The 27,556-nt window shown below is 49.4% G+C and overlaps 3 protein-coding genes across 4 annotated transcripts in view; 1 reads left to right on the plus strand and 2 right to left on the minus strand.

Moving 5' to 3' along the window:
* Nucleotides 1–16: 16 nt before the first annotated feature.
* GALK1 (galactokinase 1) lies at nt 17–5,413 on the minus strand. Its single transcript, XM_069482854.1, has 8 exons — nt 5,158–5,413; nt 4,109–4,298; nt 3,576–3,695; nt 3,247–3,382; nt 2,944–3,125; nt 657–807; nt 418–580; nt 17–331 (listed from the first exon to the last, which is right to left on the minus strand). Exons 1-8 carry the CDS (start codon nt 5,320–5,322, stop codon nt 260–262), a joined length of 1,179 nt encoding a protein of 392 aa, XP_069338955.1. The 5' UTR covers nt 5,323–5,413; the 3' UTR covers nt 17–259.
* Nucleotides 5,414–14,822: 9,409 nt separating this feature from the next.
* Nucleotides 14,823–18,310, minus strand: H3-3B (H3.3 histone B). Its single transcript, XM_069481712.1, has 4 exons — nt 18,178–18,310; nt 17,546–17,683; nt 17,283–17,436; nt 14,823–17,192 (listed from the first exon to the last, which is right to left on the minus strand). The coding sequence occupies exons 2-4, from the start codon at nt 17,671–17,673 to the stop codon at nt 17,064–17,066; spliced, it is 411 nt and encodes a 136-aa protein (XP_069337813.1). The 5' UTR covers nt 17,674–17,683; nt 18,178–18,310; the 3' UTR covers nt 14,823–17,063.
* A 4,064-nt stretch (nt 18,311–22,374) lies between these two features.
* Nucleotides 22,375–27,556, plus strand: part of UNK (unk zinc finger) — a 34,017-nt gene continuing 28,835 nt past the window's right edge. Inside the window, exon 1 of one of the 2 annotated variants that reach the window (XM_069481714.1) lies at nt 22,375–22,496. In XM_069481714.1, the coding sequence (XP_069337815.1) occupies nt 22,393–22,496 (104 nt within the window). In that variant the 5' untranslated portion in view covers nt 22,375–22,392. The remainder of the gene's footprint in view (nt 22,497–27,556) is intronic. The other variant, XM_069481713.1, reaches the window with a different exon arrangement.

Consider the following 27,556-nt stretch of genomic DNA (forward strand, 5'->3'; position numbering starts at 1 on the left):
AGCCAGGACCAGCATGACAAGGATAAGCATTTAATAAAATATTTTGCTACTGCCTGGCCCTGCCCTGTCCATTCTTCCAGGGCCTGAGAGGTGCCAGCCCAACACCCAGGCACACACCCACCTCTGGAGGCAGGCGGGTACCATGGTTGGAGGCACAGGTATTGAGCGCCCGGATGTCTGCATCTGGGTGGGCGCCGGGCACAGAACTGCATGACTTGCCAGGCCCTGTGCCCGCTGTGTGCCGTCTGGGGACGCCTCCTCACAGGCGCAGCACCTTGGCGCCGTCAGCCGCTTGAGAGAGGTAGAAGGTGGCGGTACCCCCGTACTGCTCCTGGGGGCGAAGGGCTGGGTCTGAGCGACGGGCAGGGCCCTGGGAACCTGCCTCTCCTGCCCACCCAAGCCCTGGTGCCCACCCACCTGTATGTGCTGCATGGCACGGGGAGCAGAGGAGGCCTCCAGCAGCGTCACTGTGCAGCCACCAAAACCACCACCTGTCATGCGGCTGCCGTAAACCCCGGGCACAGAGAGTGCGGCTTCTACCAGCTGGTCCAGCTCAGGGCAGCTCACCTCGTAGTCGTCCCTGCAGAGAGGATATGGGAGGGGTGGGCCTGGGACCAGCCTGTGCCCGGGAGGTGTGGGGCACCCGAGGGCCTCACCTGAGCGAGTGGTGACTCTCTACCATAAGGCGGCCAAAGGCTCTGTAGTCCCCGCGGCTCAGGGCGGCCGCTGCCTGGGCTGTGCGCCGGATCTCACCCACGACATGCCGCGCCCGCCGGAAGCCCTCCTTGCTCACCAGCTCTCTGCCAGCTGGGGAGGGAAAAGGGTGGGCAGCCCGCCTCCCAGGGCCGCTGCACTGGGGGAGGGCCCGGGATGGCTCAGGCAGTGGCCCTGGCTGGTCACTCAACAGTGAATGGGCAGGGGACAGGAGTCGTGGGGCACAGGCCTGCTTGTCTCAGGCTCAGTTCTGAAGAGCCCCTTAGTGCCTCCCTGCCTCGACTGCAGGACGGGACACCTGCATCATTCGGGTGCAGTGAAGAATGGAATTCGGTGCCTTCCAAGGTGAGCGGGACGCTGCTGCCCACAACAGAGCAGGACAGAGAAGAAATTCTGCTGATGTTTACGCAGGAGCAACATGGAGCCTGAAGGCTGCTGCTCCAGGGGGACAGGGGGCAGCAGGCTGTCCCACCTGGCTCAAGCTGAGGTGGGAGGGCAAGCTGAGTGTGCATGGGCAGCCCTGAGGGCCAGAGGCCTCTGCTGCTCAGTTCTGTGGGCCACAGAGGTCTGGAGCAGAAGAGGGGCAGAGTGAGCACCCCGCGCAAGAGGCCTGGGCTGGGAGAAGTGGGCGCCAGGAGCCCAGGCGCAGCCAGGGACCGAGGGGCGTGCTGGAGGGGGAGGAAAGGAGAGACAGCAGTCAGAGGCAGGAGTGGGAGGGCAGCCTAAGTGGAGAGGAGGCAGTGAGCACTCAGGTAACTCAGGTCTCAAACAGGAGTGGCAGGGTGAGGAAATCACGGACAAGGAAAGTCAGGAGAAGCCTGTGGGGAGGAAGGATGATGGGTTCAGTTGTCGGTGGGGTACAGGCTGCAGGACCCGAGCTGGAAATGCGGGGCTGCAGCCAGGACAGTGGGGGGCTGCGGGCTGAGTCCTCAGTGGTGGCCGAGGCTGGGCGCTGAGGACAAAGGCTGGGGGAGGCACCAGCAGATGGCCGAGAGGGAGGGGAGCAGCCTGGGAGGGCAGACCCGGAAGAGTAAGGGGTGGAGATGAGATAACGGGGCAATGTTTTGGGAGGGAAGGAAACTGAACATGTTCCAGGGGCAGAAGGGAAGGAGTAGGCAGAGGACAGGAAGGAAGGCAGGTGCAAGAGAGGGGGTGGGGGCTGCTAGGGCAGGACCCTGGACCAGGCAGGGGCAGCACTGCTCCTTAGCCAGCAGGAGACCCAGGAGTGGTGTGGAAAGACTGGGGTGAGGAGGAGGGACACAAGTGCTCAAGCGTGAAACCCTTGGCCAAGGTCATCTACACAGAGCAGGCAGGGCACGTCTGAAGGAAGGGCTGCCTGCAGAATGTGACAGTTCACAAAGCAGGACAGGACGGTCCCTCTGGGCTGTCCAGTGTCCCTGAGATAGGCACATCCACACTGCCAAGGACACAACTCCCAGTGTGGGCGGCATGGTACAGTGGCCAAGAGCATGGGCCATAGAGCTAACCTGCCTGGGTTCAAATCTCAGCATTGCCTTACTATAGATTCCCCATCCATCAAAAAATGAGAATAGTGAAAGTATCTCCTTTACAGAGTTTCAAGGGAATTAAACAAGTTAGCATTTTTATGTCCTTAGAACTCTTAAACTGACTACCTTCCTGGCCATGTGTAGGTATCAGAAACCTTAAGAATATTCCCTGGGCAACATAGTGAGACCCAGTCTCCTAAAAAAAAAAAAAAGACATACATAAAAAAGCTTGTTACAGCGTGAGGTGTATCAGAAAATAGGTGAGCACCTCTCTGAAATATGCATTAAAACGCCATGTTCATGATGTACCTTTCATGGCATAGGACAGGACTCTGAGATAATATTAAGTAAAAAAAGGGCAAATGACAATATTACATATACTCAATTTTGAAAAGACAGATGTCAAAAAACATTAGAAGGAAATATGTGAAAATAAGGGTGGTCATCTCTGAGTAGTGGCCTTATAGCTTCTTAGCTTCTACTTGGTACTTTTCCACATTTCCCACAATGGAAATAGGATTCTCTGATTAGATTAAGCCATTTTAGGATTTCAGGCAGCCCTGCTGAGGTTGGAGGCCCAGGTATGCAGGGTCTGCGGGGAGTGGAAGAGCATGGCGGGAGGCCCTAGCGATCTGGGCTGCCCAGAAGGGCCAAGGCCATGCTGAGGCGCCAGCAGGGAGCCCCGCCATCTCTGGGACAAAGCACCCTGGCCAGCTCTCACCCTCCAGCTCCTCCAGCTGCACGTCCCGAAGGCTCTCCTTGCCCAGTGCCCGGGCCACTTCTTCACACTGGCGCCGCCGCAGGGGGTACTCGCTGGAGCCCAGGGAGTGGCGGACATTGGAGTTGGTGATGAGCACGGCCAGCTTGGGGTCTGAGAGTGGCACCAGGCTTGTCTCCAGGGACCTGGGGTGGAGTCAGAGTGGGGAAAATGATAAGGCCAAGTGTCTGCTTGCTGTGCCAGGCAGTGGACACTTCACCCGGGAGCTCCTGAGCAGGAGGTGGGAGGGCACGAGGGAGCCCTGACCTGCAGTCAATGAGCAGCGCGTGGCCTTTCTGCCCCAGCAGTGCGATGAGCTGGTCCATGATGCCACAGGGCACCCCTGCGAAGCTGTGCTCGGCCCGCTGACACACCTGGGCCCGGGCGGCTATCGCCCCTGGGTCTGCAATACAGGGTGAGGTAGGGAGGCTGGGGCCCAGGAGGGGGCACAAGGGGTGGGCTGGTGGGAGAAGTAGTAGCTCCCATGATGCTCCAGGGAGATTTCCACCCCCACCCCCACCCAGACACAGAAGCTCTGGCCACCAGGGGACCTCAGGGAAGGAGGGTTCAGTCAGGGGCTGGGGCCCAGGTGGTACCTGGGCAGAGCTGCTGGAGGAAGGTGTACGTGGCCACTTCCAGGGATGCTGAGCTGGAAAGCCCACCCCCCAGGGGCACTGAGCTGACCACCACTGCACTGAAGCCAGGGAGCGGGGTAGCTGTGGGGGAAAGAATGGGTGATGGTCAGATGGCTGCCTGGGAGGATGGGCACAGGAAGGGCTCGTGTCCCAGGAGGAAGGCAACAGCCTAGCAGCTGCTCCCAGGGTGACTCTCAACTGTCAGGGGATAACACCTGCTGGGTCAAGGGGCCCACCACCCTCCATTTTCCCACCCTCTGAGGTTGCTGGGACCGTGTTCCTAGTAGTCCTCCTGAGGTTTGAATCCTGGCTCCTTCAATCACATAACGGGAAAGTTTCCAGAACCTGTCGCAGCATCAGTTTCCTCATCTGCACAATCCGATGCTCCACCCTGCAAGCCTCCCACGGTGTTTTAGATGACTGAGTGGGCTTTGTAACTGTGAGATGACACTCCTAGTACCAGCATGAACCTGACCCAGGCCTGGACCCCATACCTGGGTAGTGCTGAATCACTCCCTTGACATAGTTGGCCCATCGGGGGGTCCCAGGCTCCAGTGAGCGCTGAGCTGTGGGCAGCGGAAACTGCAGCCGCTGGGGCTCATCAGCATCCTCAGAGGTGGTGAGAAGAGAGACAAGCCCATCTGCTCGGGGACTGCCCACCAGCACTGTCACCAGCTCCAAAGCCTGGAAGAAGAGACAAGGACCCGCTAATGGAATAAGCCCCCTCCAGCAGACAGTGACATGCCCTCCAGGCTCAACCTGAAGGGGAGGTGGCATGGCTCAGGGAGTGAGCCTGGGGGATTGAGCCCCGCCCCCTGGGTCTCCAGGACGGGCTAGCTGCAGCCAGAGTGAAGACTGGACTCTGCCCCGAGCTGTGGGGCAAGGGGTCGACAGAGCTAGCTCAAATGGTAAACAGATCAGGGAGTTCCAATGCCTTCCCATTTGGGGGTGGCCTCAGATGCACCCGCCCCACTCACTACCTAAGCTGCACAGTCGGGCGGGAAGAGCCCCAGGTTGAAAGCTGGGAGGCCTCACTCTAGTCGCAGGCCCACCAACAACCAGCTCTGTGACCTTGAGCAGGTCAACAGCCCTCACCCGGCCTCAGTTTCCTCCTCTGTAAATCGAATGGCTGGGCCAGGAGGCTGAGAGCTGTGTTCGCCCAGGTGAGCAGTTGGGGGCCCACGGTGGCCAGAGGCCCGGAGTGTCCCCCTCTGCGTGGGGCACAGGGCTCCACAGTTTAACGGGCAAACGCTCCCAGGCTAGGGGCGAGTGGCAGCAGCCCCCAGGGGGCGGGCTTGAGCGCAGAGGCGTCCGCTCACCCTCTGCCAGCTACTTCCTCGCGGATGCCCGGCTTCCTCCCTTCGGACGTGAGAAACCGCCCGTGCCCGGGTCTCCCCCGTGTGCTCGTCCCCGAGGCTCGGCTGCCCGCCCCACGCCCCAAGCCCCACGCAGCGAGAACGCGCCGGTCCGCGCCCGGAGAACCGCCCCGTTGGCGGACAAGCTGGCAGGGGCGGCTCAGGGGCTCCCCCGCGCAGCCCCTCACCATGGGCAACACCAGGCCCTGGTTGTAGTCCGTGTGCTCCCCGATCAGATTGACGCGGCCCGGCGCCGCCACGGCCAGTTCGGGCTCGGCCCCGAACTCCTCCCGGAAGGCCCGGCGGGCCTCGGCCAGTAGCTCCGCGACCGGGGGCGGTCTCGCTGCGGCCATGGCGCTAGTGTGGAGGTCGGCGAGGCCGCCAGGCTCAGCCCCGTGAGCGCGGGATGCTCGGGGCGGGGCCGCACGCACCCGGTGCGCACATTCCCGCCCACACCGCCCCCGCGTCCCGGCGAGCGGACGCCCCGCCCCCGGGCCCGGCCGCCCCGCCCCCGTCTGGCCCTGGCCCCGCCCCCTCCCGCAACTGCGTTCCGAATCCTCCTGCTGGGTCGGCGGCCTCGGGAATTCTATGCTCCTGGTAATTTCCTTCTCTCTGGACTTTGGGAAAACCAGTGGATACCCGCTCCTGTGGGAGCCCTGAGTGGCACTTGGCATCCCTGGGAGACCTGGCCCTGGTGCCTCTCCGTGTGCCCTCACCTCACCACCACCACACGCACAGCCAGGGGTATGGAGGTGGCCAGTGGCAAACCTGGGTTTCCCAAAGGGATCTCGTAGGTCCTCAGGGCCAGCAGCTGTGAGAGGTCACCAGCCCCTGATCCCGGTCTCCAAGAGGGTGGCCTGGCACTCAGTTTAAATAGAGATAAGGACAGCCAACTTTGGTGGTGACCAGAGAGTCACTTTTTACATGCTCCTTTTCCAGGATAATAAACAGCTCCTGACGGTGGAGCAATGGGCCCAGTCCCTCCTCCAAGGACCTACCGCAGCTGCCAAGGCAGGTTGTGCTGTTGGCCCCAGCAGGTGCTTCCTCAGCCCTGGAGCCTCGGTCTCAGATGTGTAGCCGTGTGCCCACTCCTTTCTTGCCAGCCTGCATCCTAAACCTTCAGGCTGGCCCCAGTCTCTGCCTGGATGACCATCCACAACTGCCCATCCCATATGAGACCTTGGAACAGAAAGGCCGGAAAAGCAGCCTGCCGGGGCTTAGGGTGGGGGCTGTGCGGGGATCTGTGGCCAAGGGTGTAGCTTGGAGGTGCCGAGGCTCCGCACTTTGGAATCCAGCACTTTGGGAGGCCGAAGCAGAAGGATCACTTGAGGCCAGGAGTTTGAGGTTGCAGTGAGCTAGGATGAGGACAGGGCACTCTAGCCAGGACACAGAGCGAGACTCTGTCTCAAAAAAAAAAGAAAAAAAGAAAAACTTATTATATGACCTAGCAATTTCATTCCTAGGTATATACTCAATAGAATTGAAAACATAGGTTCACACAAAACTTTGTACAGGAATGTTCATAGCAGCACTGTTCACATTAGCCAAAAGATGGAAACAGCCCAAATGTCCATCAAAGATGTGACCACAGTTCCCAGCTCATGACTCCCACATCCCTTGTTACATTCTTTTATTGAATTTTTTAATTTTTTATTTTTTGGAAACAGAGTCTAATAATACATTTTTTTGTAGAAATAGGGTCTTGCTATGTTGCCCAGACTGGTCTCAAACTCCTGCACTCAAACTATCTTCCTGCCTTGGTCTCCCAGAGTGCTAGGATTACAGGCATGAGCCACCGTGCCCAACCTCTTGTTACAGACTTTTGTTGTAGTGTTGGGGTGCTTTAGTCCTCAGAAAACAACCTCTCTCTCCAACCTTCCCCTGCCCTCCTTTCCCCTGCCTTTCCATAAAGAAATTCTCTGCCCTGCCTTGTCTGGTCGTGGGTCATAAAGACCCCCATTTCAGAACGGGCCTGCCCCATGCCCTGGAGGAAGGATGCTGCACAGAGAGGCCAGGAAGAATCTGAACACACAGGCCTCGCTGCGTGTCCCCACCCAGCCTATCAGTGTCAAATCACACCCTTTTTGTTCAATCCCCTGTCTACACAGTTGTCAATCATGCCTTTCCAATGAGGTCTCTGTGGAAGGCCCACGAGGGCAGGGTGAAGTACTGATACTTGCTACAACATGGACGAACCCATCAGGAAAAAAAATTAGTCTTTGGAAAAATAAAAACCATGGATGAACCTTGAAAACATTATGGTAAGTGAAGGAAGGCAGTCACAAAAGACCACGCATTGTATGTCCCGTATAGGCAAATCTACACAGACAGAAATTTAATTAGTTGTTACTTAGAACTGAGGGAAGCAACAGGGTCATAGCTAAAGGGTGCTGGGTGCTGGTTTCTCTTTGTGGTGAGAAAAATGTTCTAAAATTGGCAATGGTTGAACATATCTGTGAATATACTAAAACCATTGAGTTGTACACTTTAAATGGGTGAATTGAGCAGGGTGCAGTGGTGACTGTCAGTAGTTCCAGCTACTCGGGAGGCTGAGGCAGGAGGATCACTTGAGCCCAGCAGTTCAAGACCAGGCTGGGCAACATAGTGAGACCCATCTCTTTTTTTTTTTTTCTTTTTCTTTTTTTTTTTTTTTTTGTTGAGACAGAGTCTCACTTTGTTGCCCAGGCTAGAGTGAGTGCCGTGGCGTCAGCTTAGCTCACAGCAACCTCAGACTCCTCGGCTTAAGCGATCCTACTGCCTCAGCCTCCCGAGTAGCTGGGACTACAGGCATGCGCCACTATGCCCGGCTAATTTTTTCTATATAGATTTTTAGTTGTCCATATAATGTCGTTCTATTTTTAGTAGAGACGGGGTCTCGCTCAGGCTGGTCTCGAACTCCTGACCTTGAGCAATCCACCCGCCTCGGCCTCCCAGAGTGCTAGGATTACAGGCGTGAGCCACCGCGCCCGGCCGACCCATCTCTAAAAAAGATAAAATTAATAAAATAAATTTTTAACAGTGGGTAAGTTTATGGTACGTGTATCTCAATAAAAACTGTTTAAAAGTTAGGAATAGGCCAGGCGCGGTGGCTCACGCCTGTAATCCTAGCACTCTGGGAGGCCAAGGCGGGTGGATCGCTCGAGCTCAGGAGTTCGAGACCAGCCTGAGCAAGAGCGAGACCCATCTCTACTAAAAAGTAGAAAGAAATTAGCTGAACACCTAAAAATATATATAGAAAAAATTAGCCAGGGATGGTGGCGCATGCCTGTAGTCCCAGCTACTCGGGAGGCTGAGACAGGAGGATCGCTTGAGCCCAGGAGTTGGAAGTTGCTGTGAGCTAGGCTGACGCCACGGCACTCACTCTAGCTCGGGCAACAGAGTGAGACTCTGTCTCAAAAAAAAAAAAAAAAAAAAAAGTTAGGAATAAAGGCAATTCCAAATTTCATCTGGTGGCCTGCTCTTTTGAGCACACCAGTAAAGCACTTTTTGACATAGTCAAAACAAAACAAAGGATACCATGAGTGGCCCTTGGGCTAGTTGGAATGGAATTAAACTCACCAGCCACGTCTCCCTACAAGGACCCATCCCACGGGGGCAGAGGTGAGCGAAGTAGCCCCTTCTCCGCACATCCCTTACCCACCTCAGCTTTGCCACGGAATAGTCCCGAGCCCTAATCCCCGCACTTACTAGGATGTGATCTCAGGCAAATGACTCAGCCTCTTTTTTTTTTTTTTTTTTTTTTTTTTGAGACAGAGTCTCACTCTGTTGCCCAGGCTAGAGTGAGTGCCGTGGTGTCAGCCTAGCTCACAGCAACCTCAAACTCCTGAGCTCAAGCGATCCTCCTGTCTCAGCCTCCCGAGTAGCTGGGACTACAGGCAGGCGCCACCATGCCCGGCTAATTTTTTCTATATATATTTTTAGCTGTCCATATAATTTCTTTCTATTTTTAGTAGAGGTGGGGTCTCGCTCTTGCTCAGGCTGGTCTCGAACTCCTGAGCTCAAACAATCTGCCCACCTCGGCCTCCCAGAGTGCTAGGATTACAGGCGTGAGCCACTGCGCCCGGCCGACTCAGCCTCTTGATCCTCAGTTTCTCATCTATAATATGGGGCTAGTGAGTCCTCCCCAACAGGCTGTTAAAAAGAACGGAACTCTAATCCTAGCACTCTAGGAGGCTGAGGTGGGTGGATCGTTTGAGCTCAGGAGTTCGAGACCGGCCTGAGCAAGAGCGAGACCCCATCTCTACTAAAAATAGAAAGCAATTATATGGACAACTAAAAAAAATATATATCTATATATATATAAAGTTAGCCGGGCATAGTGGTGCATGCCTGTAGTCCCAGCTACTCGTGAGGCTGAGGCAGGAGAATCGCTTGAGCCCAGGAGTTTGAGGTTGCTGTGAGCTAGGCTGATGCCACTGCACTCTAGCCCGGCAACAGAGTGAGACTCTGTCTCAAAAAAAAAAAAAAAAAAAAAGAAAAGAAAAGGAATGGAATGAGCTAATCTTCATAGAGTGCCCAGCAAAGCACCCGGTACTTTGTAAGCACAGTAAATGTTTGCTATTATTATCAGTTGTCCATTAATTCAATAGGCGTTGTTGGGCTCTCCTGCGTGCAACTGACCAGAAAGATAAAAAGCCTCTGGCGCTCACGGTGTGGCAGACGTGGCCACAAATCTGACCCTCCGACTGAGATAAAGGTGCTGAGCAGTACAGCTTCCTGCATAAGGGAGGAGGGAGGAGGATTTGAAGCCCACAACCTTATTTTTATTTCTGTTGTTTCATTTTAATTGAGAACACGCCCATTTGACCGGTTTTCATCCTTTGTATTGTTTCAGTTTTTCTTGAAAAACCTGGATTTGGTCTAAGGGGAAGCATATCCATTTGTTCAAGATGGACTCTGAAACATTGATTTTATTGGGGAGATGTGTTTACTCTCTTTTTTCAATCCTGTCTACGGTGTTACCTGAAATTTGTTCAGAAGGAAGTCTACTTTGACCTTCGACCCCTCCCTCCCATTTCCTGGCCAGATGTCACAGGGTTGGTGGAGAGGTGGCACTTTAATGGGACAGGGTACTCTGAGGTCTGTCCTCTCCTCTGCTGGTTGGGAAACTTGCTTGCATCAGCACAGCGAGAGCCAACTGTCCCATAGGGCTGAGGCGTCGTGATAGAATTCCCAGTAATATCCACTATAGGCACATACTGTTCAGTGGTAGCAATACCACACCAGCCGGGCTGTCTGGCGACCCAGACAGGGCCAGAGGTTGCTAAGGAATTTTGTCCAGGCCACGGCGAGGTCTAGCCTACCACTGAGGACAGGCACTCCAAGGATGCCTCTTCTCTGCTGGAGCCCATGTCTGTATCCCACATCAAAGCCAAATTCTCACCTCTTGGGGCTAGCCTTAATTTTTCTTTTTTAAAATTTTTTTGTAGAGACAGGATCTCCCTATGTTACCCAGGCTGGTCTCAAACTGCTGGCCTCAAGCGATCCTCCCACCTCAGCCTCCCAAAGTGCCGGGATTACTGGTGTGAGCCCCCGCGTCCAGCCAACTTGGTCTTTCCTCATGTGATGAAGGTCTGTACACTTGGTGCAGCTCTGGCTTCGCGGCTGCAGTCACAGTTGATTACCTGATGGGACTTGGGTCCACATCTCCCAAACTGACATCTCTGAAAACATTTGCTCTCAGAAAGTTGCTCACCAGCTCACCACCCATTCTGGGAGGTTCTTTTTATTGTTATTCCTAAAGAGTTACCCTATTTCCTGATTTGGGCTCCCTCTGTCCTGCTGTGATATTAATAACAGCTTCTATAATATTGATAATGCTAATACTGAGCATGCGTAAGCCCAGATCTCTCGGCTGATAGGCTGATATCCATCCAGAGTGCACGTGCAGGGCAGTACTGGTTGGTCAGCACATGTAACACATGACTTCTTTGTCAAACACTGTTTTTGGGTTTTTTTTTTTTGAGACAGGGTCTTGTTGCTGGGACTAGAATGCAGTGGGGTCATCACAGCTCACGACAACCTCCAACTCCTGGGCTCAAGTGATCCTCCTGCCTCAGCCTCCCAAGTAGCTGGGACTACAGATGTAAGCCACCATGCCTGGCTAATTTTTGTACTTTTTTTTTAATTTTTTTTTTTTTTAGAGATAGGGTCTTGCTGTGTTGCTCAGGCTAAATACTGTATTTTCAAAGTCACCTGAGAGCTTGCTATATTCAAGCTTTGCACAGATTGTTTAATTAGATCCTTACAAGCATCCTGGGGAGGTATTGTCATTCTCATCTTACAGATGAAGAAAAGAGGTAGAGATAAGTTAAGGAACTCATCTGAGTGGGAGAACTGGGCCTGGAACTCGGGTCTATCTGACCCCGAGACCATTTTCTCAGCCACTACCCTGTCCCCATGAGCACCCTGGACTGCTGCAGCCTCTGCTTATGAAAGTCTCAAGATCTAAAGCTCAGCCTCTTAGTGAGGGACAGGAAGGGCAGCTCCTCTCCCAGACCACTGGAGCCCCAGTTCCTTCATGGAACACTCCCAGTTTGGAAGCCAGGCCTGTAACCAAAGCTCTTGGGAACCAGACTGATTCCTTGCCACCTGTGCCAGGAGCAGATCCAGTCAGCTGTGCCAGGGGTTGGGGCCATTTGGTTTGGTCAGCAAACATGCCTGGAACCCCTGCTGTGTGCCAGGCATGACTCCAGGGCAGGCAAGACTCAGTCCCTGCCTTTGGAGCACCAGAAACTTCTCGTCCCTTCCTGTCCTCAGATGTCCCTGTTCACAGAAGTCAGCTGCAGGCCTTGTCTTTATTTGGTGTCCCTACTCTGTCCCTGAAGTTCCTGCCCTCTAGGCTGACGACCACCCTGTTGATGGCCAGGGAGTAAGTCCACACTTACAAGATGCAGCTGACAGCTCAGGGCTGAGGCTGTCTGTTCTTGCACCTCTCATTGGCTAGGAAGCTGCTGGCTGGCACCGCTGCTGCCCAGGCCCCAGGCCCCTGGAGGTGGGCAGGAACTGAGGGCAGGGAGCAGGGGAGGGAGGGGCCTGTGGGCTGCAGTAGGATCCTTGGGCCCATGACACTTGGGCCTTGGCCCCAAGCCCATCCTGCCCCCTCTGGACCTCCTTGGCCCAGTGCTGGGACACGGGAAGGTGTGTCCAACATCAGAAGTGGGAAGGGAGTTGAGGTTAATGGAGCCCAGGTACCTCCTCCATGTGGACATGCGGAGTCCCTCAAGCACCCCTCAGCAAAAGGCCGCCTGTCCTAAGCCTGCAGCCCACCTGCCTCTCCTTCTCAGAGCCCTCTTGTCACTGGTCCTGGTGGTGTCTGAGAGAGACCTCTTCCTTTCTGCCCACTCTCCATCCCACCATGTATATTCTCAGAACTGCAGCTTCCTGGGCTGGAGCTAGCAGCTGCCAGTGAGATGGTCCCAGACTCTGGCTGTCCGACCATGTCCCTCCCTCTGCGCTACTTTCCAGATGGTGTGTGGCCTCCAGGAGCCACAGCCTCTCTGAAGACCCCTCCCCTTGCTTCCCCCGTAGGGGGTGACTGCAGAACCTCTCAGCTTCCTGCATGGGGGAAGGGAAATGGGGTAGATGGGGAGGTGGACAGCCCTCTGCTGCTCCTAGGTGTGCCTGACTTGCAAGACTGGCCCCTGCTGGACACTGGGCATGTGTGCAGGTGAAGATACCAGGACAGGCTGGGGCACATGTAGAAGTCCTGTGACACTCTGCTTGGAGGGATTATGGTGTCTGAGTGGGATCATTGACTGCCAGGGGCTGCTGGGCAGTCTGCCGGACCACAGGGAGCAGACGTCCCTCAGGGGGAGGACACCAACCTCTGGCCCCTCCTTACAGCACAGCCCCTAGCAATAGAGGCCTTTTGCCAGCCCCTCTGTGGTGGGCTGCACCAGCTGCACCCATCTACGCCTTCCTCATTCCCCAGACCTGCTGACAACGGCATCAAGGAGCCAAAAGACCAGCCACCACACCCTCCGTCTTGTCCCTGGGGGTGCTGTGGGATTTGGATTGGCAACCTGGGCAGGGGCCTGGCTCTTCTTCCCTTCCCCTAGGCTTGCCTTTGGGAAGGCAGCTGGAAGGCCAGCTTTTCTGCAGAAGTTGCTGGCCAGAAGCTAGGTGCAGCTGGCTGGAGTGGTCCAGACTGGTGACATCCTTGAGATCAGGGCATCTCCCTGAGGAATGCCCACAGGGGACAGGTAGGAGCACCATAGGGGTGAGGGATGGAAGAGGCTATGAGGGCCCAGACAAGGTATAGCCAGCTCAGCTGCGGTGGGGCGGAGGGCAGTGGGCTGATTCCTTTGGTAAGGTGACGGAAATGCTCCCACCCCAAGGGATGGGGAGACAGGGGTGGGGCCAGGATGCCAGGGTGGAGGCTCAAGGCTCTCATGCCCAGTGGACCACAGCACCCCCAGTAAGACAACAGCTGCAGGAGTGAAAACTGTCCACCTGGCCCTTCTCTGGGCAGGCTAGATTGGCCACAGGCCTGAGGCTCTGAATCTGAATGCAGGCTGGGAGCATTTGCGTTTCCTGATGATTCAATTGCAGACAGCTGACCATGTTGCACCATGTTCCTCCCTCTGCTGCCCTACCTGAAGGTGATCCAGGAGAGAGGACTTGCTTTCCAACTGCTGCACACACCCCAGCCCTGACACCAGGCAGGAGGCAGTATTTGGAAGGAGCCAGGTAGGAAGAGCTGCAGCAGAGACCGCTGTTGGGGAGAGCTGAGGAATGATCCAATAAATAAATGAGTGGGAAACTATACTTTTCCAGTCTAGCCAGTCAGCTCTGGGCCTGTTTCCCTATACATTTAGACATTGCCCAGGTGGCAACAGAGGTCCCTGGTTGGGGGAAAGTAGCAGAGTGGGGAGGTCTGGCTAGTGGTAAGCAGTGTTCCTTGCTGGCCTCTCTTGGGCCTGTTCTCCTTCCCTCTGGCTGACGCTTCCTAGTCCAGACCAGTGTGGTGGGCCAGCTAAGTTGGGGAGGGCTGAAAATACCAGAGGTCCTTCTGGCTCCCAGAAGTTCCGAACCAAGGTCTCCCTTGTCCTGGACAGCCTAGCCAGTGCCCTTAGGAAGATGGCTGGAGGCCAGGTGTTCACTCAGAAGTTGCAGCCAGGCCAGAGGTTAGGTTCACCCTCAGTGAGGAAGCACCCATTGCCCTCCTTCCACACTTGTTTCTCATCTTTCTGTTCAAGCCTCCTCTCCCCTATTACACATAAGTTACACTTAACTGTGGACTCCTGGGCCCATGTTCCTGGGTAAAATATCCTTATTTAAGCTTAAGGAACAAAACAAATTCTTATTTACAAAATTGAAGGTAGTATATAATTAGAAATCTAGTGGGATAAGCACTTTGGACCCAGCTTATTTTTCTGAGATCTGTCTTCATACAAGAAGATTCATTACATCCCCACCACACATCACCATGCTATAATTAGGTAGGATGACCATGTAATTTGCCAATCGAGACAGTTGACAGTAAAGAGGCACAGTATATACATATATATTTTATTAGAGACAGGTCTTGCTACGTTGCACCGGCTGGAATGCAGTGGCTATTCAGTGCACTGTAGCCTGGAACTCCTGGCCTCAAGTGACCCTCCCGCCTTAGCTAGGCCTACAGGTGTGAGCCTCCACACCTGCCTCAGAGGCACTAGAATACAGGAGTTCCACAGGCATAAACTAGCACTGTCCTGGGCAGCAGCTAATAATCACCTTAATAGGGACTTATTACTGAATGTGCTTCCCCAGCCAAGTCAGTAGGCAATGTTTTTCAGACACTTCCCCAATTTTGTTCATAAGAGAGACATCATTCAAATGAAAACCATTAACAAGAAAATCTTGTAACTTCAAAAACTTTATTTTTGTCTTATCCATCAAGGGCACAGGATACCTTCACCAGCTCCAACTTTTGCTTTTCTCCTTACACACTGCTCCATTGCCCTTACCCAGGGATATCCTGTATGGGCAGCTTCCGAGAACCAAAAAATATTTTGCCTTCTGGGTTAAGTGTGCTCCAAGTGTGGAAGTGCAAGTTACACCATTTAAGCAGCAGATTCCAAGCTGCCCAATAAAATCCAAGAACCTTCTACATCAGGATGCAGACTGGGCGAGAAGGTTCACTAGCATCACTCACTTGGGTTATCCACAGGTACTAAAGCAAGCTATCACCATGGCTGTTTCTCTGCTTGTTTTCAGAGGCTCCAAAGCACAGCACATTCCAATGTCTAGGATGTCTCATTCAGAAGCCCACCTTGAGGAAATTGTCAGAATGGGTGTGCTTGTTACAGATCTGGTTATAATGGCTCACCTAAAAAACCAGTTCATTATGTTGTATTGGATTCTTTGACATCTGCATCTCCTATATAGAGAAGACTAACTCAAGTTACCAAGACTCCAAAGACAGCTACCTCTCTCTAGTCCCTTAAAATTTGAAATTAGTCCAACTTTGATTTTTTAAAAAGCAATTTTAATAGGCCAAGGTTTTCTTTCTACAGAGCTACTGGCTTCAAACATATGGAATGGTTTAATAACTGGTACCCCTTATGGCCACGTCTTGCTGACATTTATACAGTATGCTTTAGTAGTGGCCATCACTACTTAAGAAAACTGGTTTCACACTGAAAAGGTGGCTTAGACCAACAATGAATTCTACATCTGTGAGACTGTGCACCATGGGAGTGGGGGGCGGGCAGAAAAGCATATTAATACATCTTAGGCCCACACTGCAAATATGGCAGTATCATGGCATTTTTTAGAGCAAAGGGTTGTTTACATGCTTTCTATAATTATCTTTGTAAATAAAAGGTTCCTTTGTCTACCAAACAAAACCTGAAATCTAAGCTCAAACACTAGGACACAAAGAACCTAAAGGATGTATTAAAGTTTTGTATATTCAATTTAGGTTTTTGACACTCAGTTGGATAAACAAGTTTATTCATAAATTTAGTCAACATACATAATTGACCTAAAAACTTCAATAGAAGGAGAAATTTTAAAACCACTTGGAAGACCATCTCTAAGTGATTTTCCCAGGACAGTAACCAGATGTAACCTAACCCAATACCATCTCAACCAGCAGAGGGTCAATGAGCTGGAGCTGTGTGCTCCTCCCCTACAGCAAGTTTACACTAAGGGTTATAATACAAACTCCACAAGGAAAAGAACTTAGGAATCGTCTCCTCTTAGAGGAGCAAAACTCAACCTAGTTATGAGAGACCAACCACAACACAATGAAAAGCTGCACTAACTAGTTCTTCAGAATATTAGTAACAGATGATGCTGGTGTGAATAACTCGTATTTTATTCTAGAGCCCTTATAAATAAAATCCCCCAGTTAGTGTTTGCATTATCAGCTAGAGGGTTAGTTAACATGTGGTAGAATGAGGACTTAAGCAAGGTATAATGCGCATAGCATTGTACTACTATGAAAACAAGTGCAGTCTAGTTAGGAGAAAACCAACTGGACTCTAAATTACACACACCTTAATGACAGACTCCCCACCACTTGTGAATGTAAAACATTTAATTTAAAAATGTTGACACTACAATATATAAAATAGCTATTATAAATGCACATAGTGTATTCTATAGCTGCCAGGTTTATTTTATTTATTTTTTTTTTTTTTAGGAAACTGTAAGTTACACTGTGGTTAAGACTTGTATCTTCACCCTTGAAAAAGCCCACATTCTATCACAGTGATGTATGGTCAGACTTAACAGCCCCAATTGTTAAACACTTGGATCAAGTCATAACCAGTTTTATTGCAAAAGGACCCTGTACACATTTATCAATTCTAGTACCTTAATAGCTACCCAACAAGTCATTAACATACAGAAACATGCATCATGAGAAGCAAGAAATATCACCCATCCCTTCTGCATATTAGCAACTTGTCACTCCTGAGCAACAGCGCTCACATCACTGAGGTCTGTGAACAGTCACTTTTCGCATTCATCCTGAGTGAAAGATGGAATGACTTAAGTACAAATGCAACATATTATAAACAATTTCTTACAAAAAAAGTCACAAATTAAACCAAAGTATTTTACAGAATTTACTACAAAACGCCATAAAAACTGCCTTCACTTAAGCTCTCTCTCCCCGTATCCGGCGAGCCAACTGGATGTCTTTGGGCATGATGGTGACTCTCTTAGCGTGGATGGCACACAGATTAGTATCTTCAAACAAACCCACCAGGTACGCTTCACTAGCCTCCTGTTGAGGACAAGAGCCACACCATTAAACTCCCTTCGAGGGGAGAGGCCCGCAAGCCCTCCTCCCGCGCTCCCGCCTTTGTCTTCCTACCTGAAGCGCACCAATGGCCGCGCTCTGAAACCTCAAGTCGGTTTTGAAATCCTGGGCGATCTCCCTCACCAACCTCTGGAAAGGCAGCTTCCGGATCAGCAGCTCAGTCGACTTCTGGTAGCGACGAATCTCTCGAAGCGCCACGGTGCCGGGCCTGAAGCGGGCAGAGGGGAGCGTGAGCGGACACCGCGGCCGGCGCGGGAAACGCGTTACCGCACCAAGCCGGCCGCAGCGAGTCATTGTTTGCTTTCGGCTTCGCCTACCTGTAGCGATGAGGCTTCTTCACCCCGCCAGTAGAGGGGGCGCTTTTCCGGGCAGCTTTGGTGGCCAGCTGTTTGCGGGGTGCTTTCCCACCAGTGGACTTACGAGCAGTCTGCTTGGTTCGAGCCATTTTCTTTTACCTAAGGAGAACGCCCCGAAGATAAGGCCGCGTGGCACTCGCTCCGGGCCGCCCCCTCGGTTGTCTCCCATCGCGTGGGGGACACCTCCGCGCCTCGGCCGCGCCGCGAGTGCCGCCCTCCGCCGCGCCCTCCCGCCCCGCCACGCCGCGGCAGATGGCCGAGGGCCGCCGCCTCCTCCCCCTCCCCTAATGACTCAGGCTGCGAGCGGAGCAGCCTCCCCCGGGAGGGGGGGCGCGGGGAGGAGTCACTTCCCTCCCTCGACGGGCGGCGGCCGGACTGCCCGGAACCCGGCGTCGGGGCCTCTGAATCACCACCGGGAAGGAGGCGGAGACGCAGTTCCGGAACGAAGCCCCGAGGGGGAACTTCCCGGCCCCACAGCCGAGGCCAGCGGCCCCGGCGGCCCCCACCACTCGGCAACCAGCTCCAACGGCCGCGACCCGCGGCATTAACGGCTGGCAGAGCTTCCAATCACGGTTGAACCCGCGAACGCTTACCCAACGCCGAAGTCTCTGGCCACTTCTCAGACCGCCGCGCCGCTTCTGTCGCCCAATGAAGAGCCGCAGTCGCACAGCAAAGAAAAGATGCTCTCCCAACGAACGACCAAACCGCTCTGCGCTCCAAACCCCCCCGACGCCTGCGTTTTTATACCCACGCTTCACGCTGCGTGTCTGCGTCATAGAGCCCTTATTTGCATACACCAACGACTTTTTCCATTGGTGGACGCTTTCGCCGACGCGCTGACATCCCCCGACACAAAGGCCGTGCTTCGGCACCGTTCCTTGATTGGTGGGTATCCAGGCCGCTGATTGGCTGTTAAAGTGGCCTAATGATTGGATAAGTGCAAAGAGGAATGGACGAATCAGAGCTTAGTACTAAGCGGCTCGTCTGATTGGATAAAATGGAGCTATGTTTGGATCCTTCCCTTGGTTCCAAAGCTCTACAATAGAAAGTCAATGCAAATGAATTGCACTGGTCTCTATCAAGATTTAAGAAAGTCAGATGGGAAGGAGCCTAAGCTTATTTGCAGCAAGCAAATACAATGCAGGAGAGGCTAGTTTAGTGAAGTTTTTGTAAATATTTTCCAATGTAAAATAAAATGTGTTCCTTGGATTATTTAGTTTTCATAAGATTTCGATAGTTAAGTACGTAGTGTGAGAATTAGAATTCAGTAAATCATGTTATATTATCAAGTATTTTTATATCATGCATATACCATTTTTTTTTTTTTTTTTGAGACAGAGTCTTGCTCTGTTGCCTGGGCTAGAGTGCCGTGGCGTCAGCCTAGCTCACAGCAACCTTAAACTCCTGTGCTCAAGCAATCCTTCTGCCTCAGCCTCCCGAGTAGCTGGGACTACAGGCATGTGCCACCATGCCCGGCTAATTTTTTCTACAGAATTTCAAGTAGTCCAGCTAATTTCTTTGTATTTTTAGTAGAAACGAGGTCTCACTCCAGCTCAGGCTGGTCTTGAACGCCTGACCTTGAGCAATCCTCCCGCCTCGACCTCCCAGAGTGCTAGGATTACAGGCCTGAGCCACCACACCTGGCCAGCATGCATATACATTTTTTTAACCAAAAAGAAGTTCCTTTGTTGGTGGGAGGAAGAGGGGTAAGTAACAGATACAAAGAAACAAACGTCTGCAAGAATAGGGTCTCTTTTTAAAAAAGAAAAGAAACATCAATAAATGATTTTACAAGTACTATTTTGCATGTTTTTAGGCTGTCACAAAATATTTTGTGAATTCAATATGCTTAGAGTTACACAAGAAGTAGTAACCTGCTAGGAAACGTATTTCTTAAATTATGTAGTTTAACTGAATGAAATGACTACATCCAGAAAGGAAATAACCCTACTATAGTATTTGTGTGTCCATAAAGAATAAATGAAAGATAACTAAATATGTGCCCTTGTGTTGAACAGTATACCTTGGCAGGTATTACTTCTGAAGAAACATGACAAATGTGTAAAAATGCTAATCCCTACTTTTGTCTAAATGTCTTGTATGGACTACAATATTCAGTTCTCCAGATGTCTCATAAAATCCCAAAGTAGGCTTAAGGTAAGACCAGCCAAGCAAAAGCCAGAAAATTGAAATAGAGCCTTGGACAGTCTACACCATAGTTCTGACTCTTGGTTCAGCGAATATTTTAAATTGTTAAAATAAAAAGTAGCAGAAACAGGTACATATAGATTTCAACTCAGGATTATTGTACATAGGTACAAATACCACAATATTTACTTGCCACACCAAAAGGCCTGTGTCAGTATCAATAGTGAGAAAAAAATGCACAAATTGAAACAGTAGCTCATTTTTGGCTCAATTTCTCATACCAAAATCCTCTCATTATGTCGGTCTTTTGAATCTTAACATGCACAATATGTATTTAATCATGATATATTTAAGCTTTTATGTGATAACCAACTTTCATTTCTGCCTTCTACTCAAAACTTTTGAGGTAAGGAAAACTTACCCTATTTCAGTTATGCCATGCTGAGAAGAGAAACTAAGATGGAGGCTTATGCTTTGTTCTCAGAACCAGCTAAGATACAGGGGACTGTTTAGATGCACATAGGAGGCTGTCAAATGCTGTGAGATTCAACCAAAACATACCTTGTCATCTTTTTTTGACTACTCAAATGGCCTGGAGGAGGAATGCTCCTAAATTGACCAGCCTTTGTGTTCCACGGTTTTTCTAGGCGATATAGAACCCTGTCATTTCCATGCCTCTGCTATTTTCCTTCTAGTTTTGCTAATTATTAGAGAGAAACTAAAACCATTCCAGGAGAAACAAGGTATGGATTTACATTCATTCACTTGACGATGGTTAGTGGATATAGTCTGCCTCTCTTACTTGGTAGTCATACAGGTATGTTTTTCCTTTTCCTAAATTGGTACCGGGAAGGAAAAGCAAGAGAAAAAAGGGGGAAGAACTGAAAATGTCTATACAATGAAAACAATAGGGAATGTGATGCAGCATGTAGGCTACTGTCCTAGTCAGTTCCTGTTCCGTCACCAATTTACTGCGTAACTTTGTGCAAGTTAATTAACTTCTCTGGGTTTCAGTTTCCTCTTTTGTAAATTAAGCAGTTTGGATGATATCATCTCCCACTTCTTCCAGTACACATTTACTCTGAAGCTCATGGTATACATGTATTATTTAAAATCTAGTGTTGAGAACTGTATTTCTCCTGTCAAATCACACAGGTATTTTGGGAATAACATATAAACGAATTACTTGGATTTAATCCTAGGATTAAAGCAATACACTACAACTTTTATTTGTCTTTTTGGAATTTTTCCTTTGCAAACGCCCCTAGTGGCTAAACAATTAATTTGGCCTGTTTAGCAAATAAGTTTCTCCACTCTGTAAACTGACAATTTGGCTTCTGATGTGAAGTAACTCCAAGCTAAATAAAATAAGTGTGTGTCACTCTTAAACACTAAAAATTTTCCATTAGCCCCACCATCCTTCACCCCTAAGGTTATTCGGAATGTGTTTCTTCAATGAGACAATCATTAGCTAACATAATCCCATCTAATTAAATGTAAATTAAAAACAATGGATTTGAAATAGATTCCATACGGAAAAGTTAAATGTCAATTGTTCAAATATCTATGAAAAACATTCTAAAGCTCACAGAATAAAATGTCTATGTCTAGGGCAACTGGCTTATTTTATAAGCCGAAGAACTTTGGCTTTGGAAGCGAACATGGCTAAGATATTTTCCTAAGTAAAAAGACTAACGTCCTAATAAGGAAACTAGAGTGGATAATAACTTGCATCCCCTACTCAAACCCAGGTCCTTCCTCTGGACACTATTGTGATGCTTCTCAACACCCATGCAACTTGTCAGTGTACCTCAGCGACTATTCTAGGCGGAGATTAAATTCTTCCTTGGCCCTTAATGTACTGGAAACAAGTTGGTCAGGCCAGGTGTCGAGTAGAGAAGGGACCCAAGTCGTGGAGTTCCAGGTTTCGGGGTTGGTAAAGGCAAATGAAGCACCTCGGCAAAAGCGCGTGAACAGCACTGTGTAGTGCATCTCTTCTTTAGCAAAGCTTTCTCAAGCTTACTTCCAGCAGGCTGACTTTCCTTCATGCCTCTCAGGTTAGTCCGGCCGCAGGGATGAAGAGGATGTCGGCAGACTCCAGGTGTTTGCAGTTCAAAGACCCAGAGTTAAGTACCGACAATACAGATTCTTAAGCCTTGTTTGGAGGCACTGCTCCGAGCCGGCGTTAGAACCGTGCCCGAGCTCTACTAATTATGGAGGCAGGGTAATTATTACACTGTTGGCAGTGAAATTACACTTGGAACTGTTTCGCAGAAGTCATTAGGACCTCCCTAACTCGAGGGCCCTTCTACTTCAGGAACTCCAATTTCAAGGAAAGGCTTCCCTATGAAACTGAAAACGCGCTGGTAAAAACGAGAACCGCGACCGGACTGCAATTCCCAGAAGCCATCGCCAGCCGTCAGCATCCGGGACACCGTCCGCAAGGATCCCTGGGTATTGTGGTCCCGTGCTTCGCCAGCAACCCTCTGCCGAAGGTAAAATTCCAGCCGAACACAGGACCACAACTCCCAGCAACCCTTGCTGCCGTGTGGGGGGTCTTCACGTTCCCGTGGCGCGGCGCAGGCGCACTGGGCCCTCGGCGCGGACCGCGCAGACTGAATAATAAAAGGGGAGCGGCGAAGAGGCAGGAAGACAGGACCATGTCGAAGGGCCCCGGGCCCGGCGGCTCCGCAGCTTCCTCGGCGCCCCCGGCCGCTACCGCTCAGGTGCTGCAGGCACAGCCCGAGAAACCGCAGCACTACACGTACGTAGAGCCCCCTCCCGCCGCGCGCGCACGCCTGACGTCAGCGGCCAGCGTGAGTCACGCGCGCAGGGAGAGCGCGAGGCGGCCTCTTCCTCCCCCCCTTCCTCCTCCGGCCCGGCCCAGACCGGTTCCAACCTGCTGGGGCCGGTCCCAACTGCCTCTAACTGCCACCATCCTCTGGTCGGGCGGTGGGGCGGGAAACTCAGCCCCAGCCGCCGAGTCGGGAAGGCGGGAGCTTGGGATGCGGAGTGCACACTCCTTAGGCTAGGCCTTCGAGGCCTCACTGTTCCTCGGACCATAAAATCACAGTTTTAGGCACCTTGGGGGGCAATACGAAGTCCAAGACACGACCCAGACGAGTTCCGTAGGGGCCAGCCCTAGAACCACCTATGAAGGATGTTTAGCGTGAAGTCCTGTCAGGAAACTCCAGGCAGTGTGCACAGGAGGCTTTTTGTGTCCTAAGGCCTGTAGGTTGTCCACGAGGGCCACCCTTGCTTGAATTCACTTAAACAGTCGATTTAGATAAACATTCCGAAGACGAAATCATGCTGGTGCGTGCCCATGACCATTCCCCTCGCGGGCTGTGCAGAGCCAGCCTGAGTGAAGGGACCCCGAGGGTGATGGGGGTCCGACTATGTCCCCAGGCCCTGCCGAAGTGTAGCATTAGTGGGAGCCCTAGATGCTGACACTACAAGAGTCCAGCAAGATGGAAAAACCTCTTCCTGGAAATCTTCATGTGTCTTTGTTTAGGTCCCTGTCTTTATTTCATTTCAAGCCACATGAAGCACTACCTAGAGCTAAGTGCTGTGGAAGAAAGGAATAAGAGGAGGTTCCTCCTGTTATGCAGAATACTGCTTTCCGCTTTCCCTGATGCTCTGTGAGTGCCTCTTATCCCCGTGGACTCCTGAGTGATGTGCATGGATAGAAGGATCCCCAACTGCTGGAGGTTTTGGAACCTGGGGGGTTGAACAACGCTTAAATTAAGTTCAGTGTACCAAGAGCAGAAAGCATCCGTTGGAGAAGAAAGAACTAGAAGTAGACAGGAGGACTTCTTGCTTGTTACAGAGACGTTGGGCAACTTCTTGGACTGGCGATCATAGGTTGTAGGAGGTATATTGATTTCTTTGTGGGATTCTCTGGTGTTGGCTGAAATCATTTAAGCTTCTTGACTGCAGTCTCATTCAGGTTAATTATAAGTTTTCTAATATGGCCATTGCTTTGCTGGTCCTTTCTACTGGAGTTTTTTCTGCAGTCCTTCCGTTTGTTTTGGTGAGATGGTCTCACTTCAGAGAATACTGACGAGTTGAATGGTGTGGTCACACAACAGTGTGGTCTTGATTTGCAAATCTGAAAACATCACATAATTGGAACTTCTTTATAACTCTTTGCTTAGATCATGGTTTCCAGTAAAATACCAAACACATTTTGAGTAATGAGAATTTTGGTTTTAGCAGCCTGTATTTTATGTTGTGTTGTCATTGAGTATACTATGGACTCTATTAGAAAGGCTTTCAGATCATTTTGGAATTGACAGATGAAACAAGTGAACAGCTGTGTAAATGTCAATATCTGAGTCATTGTCCTCTTGATGCTCATTTGTTTAAAATCTGTCTTTCCATTCTTTGGGTAAGTACAGAGCAGTCAGGCTCTTGAGGTGTCTTAGAACCTCCTTAAAATCAACAGAAGTAGATGAAATGCCCATGCTTGATTAGATGATTGGAGGTTGTTGTCATTCCTATCTCTTTGTTCACACGTGTGTGTGTTTCAAAAATCAGAAATAGAAATCAGTTGTCTTTATTGGTAGATGTAGGGCATTCAGAAGCTGTGATAATTTGGAAAGCTTCATCCCCTTGTCATCCCCCCTCTGAGGTGCAGGGAGCGTGAGAACACATATGATGACACCAGTACACTTGGCAGCTCTGAATTATTATTATTATTTTTAAGAGACAGCCTCGCTGTGTTGCCCGGGCTGGACTCCAACTCCTGGGTTCAAGGTATCCTCCTGCCTCAGCCTACCAACTTGTTGCCTTTGGGAGTTAGGGGACAGGAACATTTTGGGTTTTTTTAGAGACAAGATCTCATTCTGTTGCCTGGGCTGATCCTCCCAATTAGCTGGGACTACAGGTGTGTACCATCGTGCCCATCTAAGTTTTTTATTTTTTGTAGAGACAGGGGTCTCCCTATGTTGTCCAGGCTGGCTTCCCAAAGTGCTGGGATGATAGGCGTGAGCCACCGCACCTGGCCTGGAGCATTTTGATTTTAATTTCAGTATTTGCTATAAAATTTTGAGCTGCCTAGCGTTTTTTCATTCTCCCTTGCAGCATGAATTTCCAGTAGTGTTTCAATCTGAAACCATAGCCATATCTATTCCATTGATCCCATTGAGTACAGAGGTAGACCCCTTTTGAATATTGGTATTTTTTACCTGTCAAATTAAACTTTCTTATACATTAATTAATTAATTTTGTGTATTTTTATACCTGATGTTATTTGAAATTATGTGACATGCTGTGGTTGTTGAAAAAACCCAGAGAAACTTGTGTGAAAGTTCAGTCTCACTCATCATAATGGCAATCTTGGCAAGCATGGTTGAATCCACCAAAAACAAAAATTACCTTCCAGTAGGTTTCCCTTTCTTGCCCTTTATTCTTATGTCTCAGTTAAAGTCCTTAAAGTTTGAGCCCTCCTTTTCCTAAACCAAGAGGATTATTCATAACATAGTTTGAAGGATAATTATTTTGTTGGTATTTTTTTCTAAACTCTTGAATAATCTTGCTTTAAGGGAGACTTTGGAATAATCCTTTCAGCAAACTGGTGTAGCAGGCACTTGTGCTACACTTAAGAATCCAATCCTTTTAGAAAACTGTTGTCAGAATATCCTCTGTTGTATAGCTCTGAGTATTTGATTAGCACTGAGTAAAATGATTATGTATATTCATACTCTTCCAATATAAGAACTGTGTAACCTCGTTTTACTAGGTAATTTGTCTTTTCATTTGACAAAGAATGAATTTAATCCAGCTTTAATAATAGGTCTGTCTTTTTTAAGAGTTTTATAAAAACATTTAAGAATGGGTAGTTTTGTAGCAATTACATCTCAAAATGTAAGTTTAGCTAACTTTTGGCTTTTTACTGTATGACAATTATATTATTAAAAATGTATAGTTGAAAGGCCACAAAAAACTACCATCTAAAATATCCACATTTCTGACCTCATTATTTTGCCCCATAAGAGGAAGTATGCCTCAAAGACAGGTCATTTTTGCATTCTTTCAACTGTAGTAGTTATGCAGTTGATTCTCAGACTTCTTAATGCCTTGGTGTTAAAGGAAAATGAAATTCTAGTTTAGTGTTTGTTGAAGTTTTCTGGCCACTGGGTGATTTCTAATAGGTAGACAGAGGAGAAATGCTTTATAGCCTCATCTATCCAGGCATCATTTTAATTTAAAACTTGTTTCCTTGGCATCATTAAACAAAGATAATGTAGCTGTACTTCCGTAGATAACTCTTCTGAAGCAATTTTGTTATTTGTACATTATATAGATGTCATGAACTTCACTTGATTGCATTTGATTGTGTTTTGGAAAATCCAAGAAATGAACATGTATGTAAGTCATTATTGTAAGTTGCAATAAAATTGTAAATATATTACTAGAGTACAACTTATTGCACAACAGAAGTCACTGGAAGTGTTACTAAGCAACCTCAGCGAAAATGAGTTCAATTACTAATAAACATTTCTGTATTTTATTTACTTGTTTATCAAGTAGAACTAATTTCTTGCAGGACAAAAATTAAGGGTTCACCGTGGCCTTGAATCAAACCCACAAAATCCTCATTAATAAGTGTTAAGTGCTCATGCTAAGGGTAGACTCTTAAGCTTAACACCTAGTCAATATTTGCTATAATCTAAATTAATAATTAAAGTCGAGATTTGCTTAATGGTTAAGTTTTTTTGTTTTAATCCAGCTATGTTAGATACTAAAGAAGGCTTCCCCACAATCCATATGCATCTGCTTTGACTGGTGGTTTCTATCATCCTACAAAGACTGTGACTTATTGGTGAGGGCAGCTGGACAACTCTGAGAGCAACTTAGAGAAATCCATCTTGGGCACACTCTATAAAGGAGCTCCTTCTCTGGAAATAGCACCCCAGATAAGTGCACAAAAGCAAGACACCCTCGTGGACCTACACTTCCTCCCGCTCTCAACACCCTGATGCCTGAAGGTGAGGTCTCCTTCCTGTGTGTCTTAGAAGCCATGAGCACACTTAGGTAATTAGAGCCCTGCAGCAGGCTGAGCAACACACATCTGCAGGCTTTCCTGCCAGACCTTTGCCGAATGGTTATTTTTCTCATTAGGAAAGACTCTAGGTCAGAAGAGTGATGAAAGTAAGGTTGCATTTAAAGCTACATTACTTTAAATAGTGGACTGGTCTAGTGATTATTTTCCCAGACTGAGCAATATTTGCTTAATGATTAAGTTTTTTGTTTTGTTGTTGTTGTGTTTTCTTAATCCAGCTATGCTTGATACTAAAGGAGGTTTTCCCATTATCCATATGCATCTTCTATATTTTGAAATTGCAACTATGGACAGTTATGGCTAATCCTAGTAGATTGTCTTCCCTTCTTTTAACCTGTTGGATGAATTTGGGGCACACTAATGTGTTATGTGAAGATGGATGTTGAATGTAAGTTTCTCTGCCATTCTTAGCCAATGTATAAAAATTATGTTAGCCTAATTGCTAAAAATGCCAAGAATTTGGGTTTAGTATCTTCTGGACAATGTAGCTTTCTTGTTTTCTTACCATATAGATACTCTATAGATTCACCCCAGCCAGTCATCTTAAAATACCTGCCTGGGCAACAGAGATAACTGTGGACAAAGTTTGGGTAAAATCAGTGCATGGGATAACAGGTACAGTGTTTATTTTTGGGGTGATGAAATGTTCTGGAATTAGATAGTGATGATGGTTACATAACGTGGTGAATACAATAAAAACTACTGAAATGTGCACTTAAAAGTGGTGAGTTTTTATGCTGTCTGAATTATATCTCACC

Source organism: Eulemur rufifrons, chromosome 9 (assembly GCF_041146395.1).
Source record: "Eulemur rufifrons isolate Redbay chromosome 9, OSU_ERuf_1, whole genome shotgun sequence".
Lineage (NCBI taxonomy): Eukaryota > Metazoa > Chordata > Mammalia > Primates > Lemuridae > Eulemur > Eulemur rufifrons.

Coding starts and splice junctions, on each gene's coding strand:
- GALK1 (XM_069482854.1), bottom strand. CDS start 5,322: ATGGCCGCAGCGAGACCGCCCCCGGTCGCGGAGCTACTGGCCGAGGCC. Junction 3,696..4,108: donor AGTGATTCAGCACTACCCAG/GTATGGGGTCCA, acceptor TTTCCCCCACAG/CTACCCCGCTCCCTGGCTTC. Junction 3,126..3,246: donor GCGCTGCTCATTGACTGCAG/GTCAGGGCTCCC, acceptor ACTCCACCCCAG/GTCCCTGGAGACAAGCCTGG.
- H3-3B (XM_069481712.1), bottom strand. CDS start 17,673: ATGGCTCGAACCAAGCAGACTGCTCGTAAGTCCACTGGTGGGAAAGCA. Junction 17,437..17,545: donor AAGAAGCCTCATCGCTACAG/GTAGGCGAAGCC, acceptor TGCCCGCTTCAG/GCCCGGCACCGTGGCGCTTC. Junction 17,193..17,282: donor CGGCCATTGGTGCGCTTCAG/GTAGGAAGACAA, acceptor TGTCCTCAACAG/GAGGCTAGTGAAGCGTACCT.